Raw genomic sequence first — 4,240 nt, 5'->3', positions numbered from 1 at the left:
AAAATCGGGGCGGATTCTCGATTTCGAGCGCCAAAGCGGTCGAGGAGGCCTTCATTTTAAACAGTGCTTTTTTTTTTGCAATTTCTTGAGAAACACATGTTGATATGCATTTTCTTTCCAACTGTTTAATTTTTTTAAGGCTTAAGGTGTTATTGAGCCCGTGACCTATTTAAAATTTTGTCATTTGGCCCCTCACTTATTATTCGGTCACATTTGGCCCCCGAACTATCTCAATTGGTGAAATTTCACCCAATTTAGATGGAGATTTGACAACCGTTATCTCCCCTCATATATAATGATATTTTTGACATATGAGCTTGACATGTGACACATCTTAAAATTTATTTTCCATATAAACTCTCTTATGTGAAAATAATTAATTAGATTATAAAAGAAAAACAAATAAAAACAAATCTCTGAACTCAAATTTATCAAATTTAAGTGTCAAAATATCATCACGTGTTAATAGAATAACAATTGTGTCAAGTCTCTATTTAAATTGGGTGAAATTGCACCAATTGGGATAGGTCATGGGCCAAATGTGACCAAATAATAGGTCAGGGGCCAAATAACAAAATTTTGGATAGATCGAGGGCCAAATAGTGGTTTAAGCCTTGTTTTAAATAGTTGAGAATTTTTATCTACACAGATGAATTCATGTGGAAAAATCGTTATTGCACACATATTCTCTTTACCAAATCCTTCACCTTCCGACATTACCAACTGCTGTTATTCTGCTAAAGCTAGGAGCGCGTCCAATGAAAGTGGAAAAATCTCTAATAAATTTTAGAGAATGAACAAATAGAATTTGAATTTTTTTTAAGTCATCGAAAATTCATTAATATTAATGTTAGTATTAAAATATTATAAAAAAATAAAAATTTAAAAGAATAAATAATATATATTTTTTATGATTAGTATATACAAGTGTATATATCAATTTTGGTGTATATATTTCAAAAACGTCATTAAAACGTTAGATTAAATTTGAAACTAAAAAGTAAGTTTTTTTAATGTATATAATTAGTGATAATTTTGTACTTTCATCTAGAAAACAAATAGAATGACTAAAGAGTTGATTAAAATAAAACTTAAGCACCTTATAATTATGTGATGGGTTTACTAGTTGGCAAAAAGTATAATTAAGCCTCTGAACTTTACTTGTTTTAAGGATCAAGCCTCTGATTAATTATTTTTCCATATTGAGCCCATGATCATTGATTCTGTTATGGATTCGGCCCCTATTTGACTTTTTTTCGTCGAGTTTGGGAGAGGAGAAGATCAATTTGACGAATCTAATGCTGAAAATCACAAAATAGGAGAGGAGAATATCGAGTTTGGAAGAATCTATTAGAAATTAATTTTTATAATTTATTGTGAATTTTTACTCTTTATATATTCTACTCAATAAATTCTTATTTTTATGGGTCAAATACATTAATATCATAATTAACTACAAAGTTACAACTAAATCATATTATAAAACTTAATTTTTAATATGTCATTATTTTCTATATACTACAAATAAAGTATGATTTTACATCTTAATTTATAAATTCTAGACCTAATTCATAAATTCTAAACCCTAGAAAATATATCATAGACACTTAATTTATAAATTCCAATCCTTAAAATATATTAAAATTATTGATTTTACTAGTTTGACATAATTCTAAATCATTACTCGTAAATTTCCCTATTTTTTATTTGTGCACATTAATAAGCCCAATAGCCCTAATGATGCGTTATAGCCAAAACTCGATAGAAAAGTTAAATAAAGACCAATTTCATAACAGAATCAATGATTAGATGCTCAATATAGAAAAATAATTGATAAGAGGCTTGATTCTTAAAACATGTAAAGTTCAAAGACTTAATTATACTTGTTGTACTAGTTTGTTACGTAAAAAAAACACGAGCAGTTCATAATTATTTACCCAATTGACTTTAATAGTCTCAATGAAACATGGGATGGGCCGTGCACATCTGAAGGCCCATTAACCAAACAAGCCACTAAGGGTTTTATAATCGCCAGTATAAAATCATCCCAACCCTTTCCTTCCACAAAAACCCTAGCTGCAGCAGATCTCTTCCTCCGTACAGCCGCTCCACCTTCAACCATGGTGAGTCGCCGTCGACTCCTTCTGCTTCTGTTCAATCTCATTCTTAATTTCTTTCAAAACTCCTGACCTTTTTGTTATTTTTTATTTTGATAGACATTCAAGAGAAGAAATGGCGGCCGCAACAAGCATGGCCGTGGCCATGTCAAGTTCATCCGCTGCTCCAACTGCGGAAAATGTTGCCCTAAGGTATCCAAAGCAGTCTTTGTTCTTCATATTGATTACTGAATTTTCTTAGAAGTTCTGATGTCAATTTAATTCTCCGTTCCGATTTGGTAAAACTTATGAAGGATAAGGCAATTAAGAGATTCCTTGTGAGGAACATCGTCGAGCAAGCTGCTGTTAGGGATGTTCAGGACTCTTGCGTTTATGATGGTATGATACTTTCCCTTTCTTTCTCATATTCTCTTTTGGTTTTCATTATGTTTGTTCATTGATTTGAATCGATATTTCCAGGATATGTTCTTCCCAAGCTGTATGTGAAGATGCAGTACTGCGTTTCATGTGCCATTCATTCCAGAGTCGTCAGGGTTCGCTCCCGTAAGGATCGTAGGAACCGTGAGCCACCACAGCGTTTCCTCAGGCGCAGGGTATTCTTTCTGTTCCTTTTTTTCTTATTGTTGCTTCGCTATCCTATGCTTAGATCTTATTGTGTTATTTTGTTTTGCTAGCATCCTTGGTTTATTTGCATTGTTATGTTGAAAAATATTTATTGTTTTCCCCTAAATTTAGACAAGTATTTCAATAGAGATTGCAATTTTAATACCTCTGGTGTAGGAACTGCAGACTTCTTCAATTTGTTGCTGTGTATTTTATGACACTTGTATATGTTTAGTGGCAGTGCCAGAACAAAATACAGGGAGGGAGTCAATGGACTAAAATGTGCTACAAATTTCAGATTTTTTTGGGATTAAGTATTAGCTACTGATATTTTCCCCACAGATTTCATCAATGGTTCTGAGTTGAACATTTAAAGATGGAATTTATGTTGGTGATTCTAATTTTATCATTATTTCTCCCTGGTTTGGGTTGGGGGTCAACTGATCCCTCTGTTACCCCTCGGCCCATGTATTTCTTTTACCATTGACTCCATTGGATTCTGTAAAATGGTATAGTTTTGTTATTTTGCTGGATATTAGATAAGATTGTGAATTGCTTCGCTTACTGCTTCCGTGGGTTTGTAAATTGTTTGAAACATGGAAATTAGCCATTGTGAACAATTCTATTCTTGCATTTGGGTTCAACGGATCCCTGTCCACGTATGCGTTTTACCATCGGCTCCATTGATTTCTGTAAAATGGTATAGTTTTTTTTTATTATTATTTTGCTGGATGTTAGATGAGATTGTGAATTGCTCCGCCTACTTCTTTGTGGGTTTATAAATTGTTTGAAACATGGAAATTATCCATTATGAACAATTCTATGTCTTGCATTTGTTTGTGTTAATGTATTAAACTTTTATTAATTTGTTTTTTGTATGTCATATGCAGGATGACTTGCCAAAGCCTGGGCAACCTGGTCAGCCTGGTCAGGCCCCTCGTCCTGCAGGAACCGTTGCTGCACGAACTTAGAAGTTCATTTTCTTCCCTGGTTTTTTCGTTTTCTAGATGGTACTCAAATTTTCCGAGGATCTTTTTTGATGTATTATGGTTTCAGACCCTTCAAGGATAATATATGTCTAAGATGTTTGAATTTTTTGGCAAATGAGAATGATTATCTATTTGTTACTTGCAATGGTCATTTCAATATTTTCATATCACATTTCTTTTTATATTACTTGATTAGTATTTTCTGGTTGTTGACTTTTGGAGATAAAGTGCGACAATTAGGGGTGGCAAATTTGGGCTACCGTGTCACAATTGTGTTATCTACATGTTCTACATGATTATGTGATCTTATAATTGTGTCTTGATCGGTCTGTCTCTGTAAATTGTGTTATTGTATAAAAAATCATTGGTTACTGTGATTGTATAGTAGCATGTTTAACAAGTTGTTAGTCTTTTGGAAGGAACATTTTGACAGCAATAGATACAATTACAGTGATCTTATGGCTGAGGTAACATGCCAAACACATCTTTAGCGAATGTAAGATATAGTTTAAAGCTGGGTTTGATATGCAC

General features: G+C 32.9%; 1 protein-coding gene across 1 annotated transcript; it reads left to right on the top strand.

Moving 5' to 3' along the window:
- The first annotated feature begins 1,987 nt into the window (after positions 1 to 1,987).
- On the top strand, positions 1,988 to 3,874 carry LOC136227927 (small ribosomal subunit protein eS26x). The gene is made up of 5 exons (XM_066016727.1): positions 1,988 to 2,123; positions 2,217 to 2,309; positions 2,411 to 2,495; positions 2,577 to 2,710; positions 3,611 to 3,874. The coding sequence occupies exons 1-5, from the start codon at positions 2,121 to 2,123 to the stop codon at positions 3,689 to 3,691; spliced, it is 396 nt and encodes a 131-aa protein (XP_065872799.1). The 5' UTR covers positions 1,988 to 2,120; the 3' UTR covers positions 3,692 to 3,874.
- The last annotated feature ends 366 nt before the right edge of the window (positions 3,875 to 4,240 follow it).

The sequence above is a fragment of the Euphorbia lathyris genome, chromosome 4, assembly GCF_963576675.1.
Source record: "Euphorbia lathyris chromosome 4, ddEupLath1.1, whole genome shotgun sequence".
Lineage (NCBI taxonomy): Eukaryota > Viridiplantae > Streptophyta > Magnoliopsida > Malpighiales > Euphorbiaceae > Euphorbia > Euphorbia lathyris.
Note: the sequence above shows the minus strand (reverse complement) of the source record. Positions and strands in the feature narration are given on the sequence as shown.

Excerpts from the sequence above, each read along its gene's own strand:
- LOC136227927 (XM_066016727.1), top strand. Across the intron at positions 2,310-2,410 it reads GCGGAAAATGTTGCCCTAAG|GATAAGGCAATTAAGAGATT; the intron begins GTATCCAAAGCA and ends AAACTTATGAAG. Across the intron at positions 2,711-3,610 it reads AGCGTTTCCTCAGGCGCAGG|GATGACTTGCCAAAGCCTGG; the intron begins GTATTCTTTCTG and ends TGTCATATGCAG.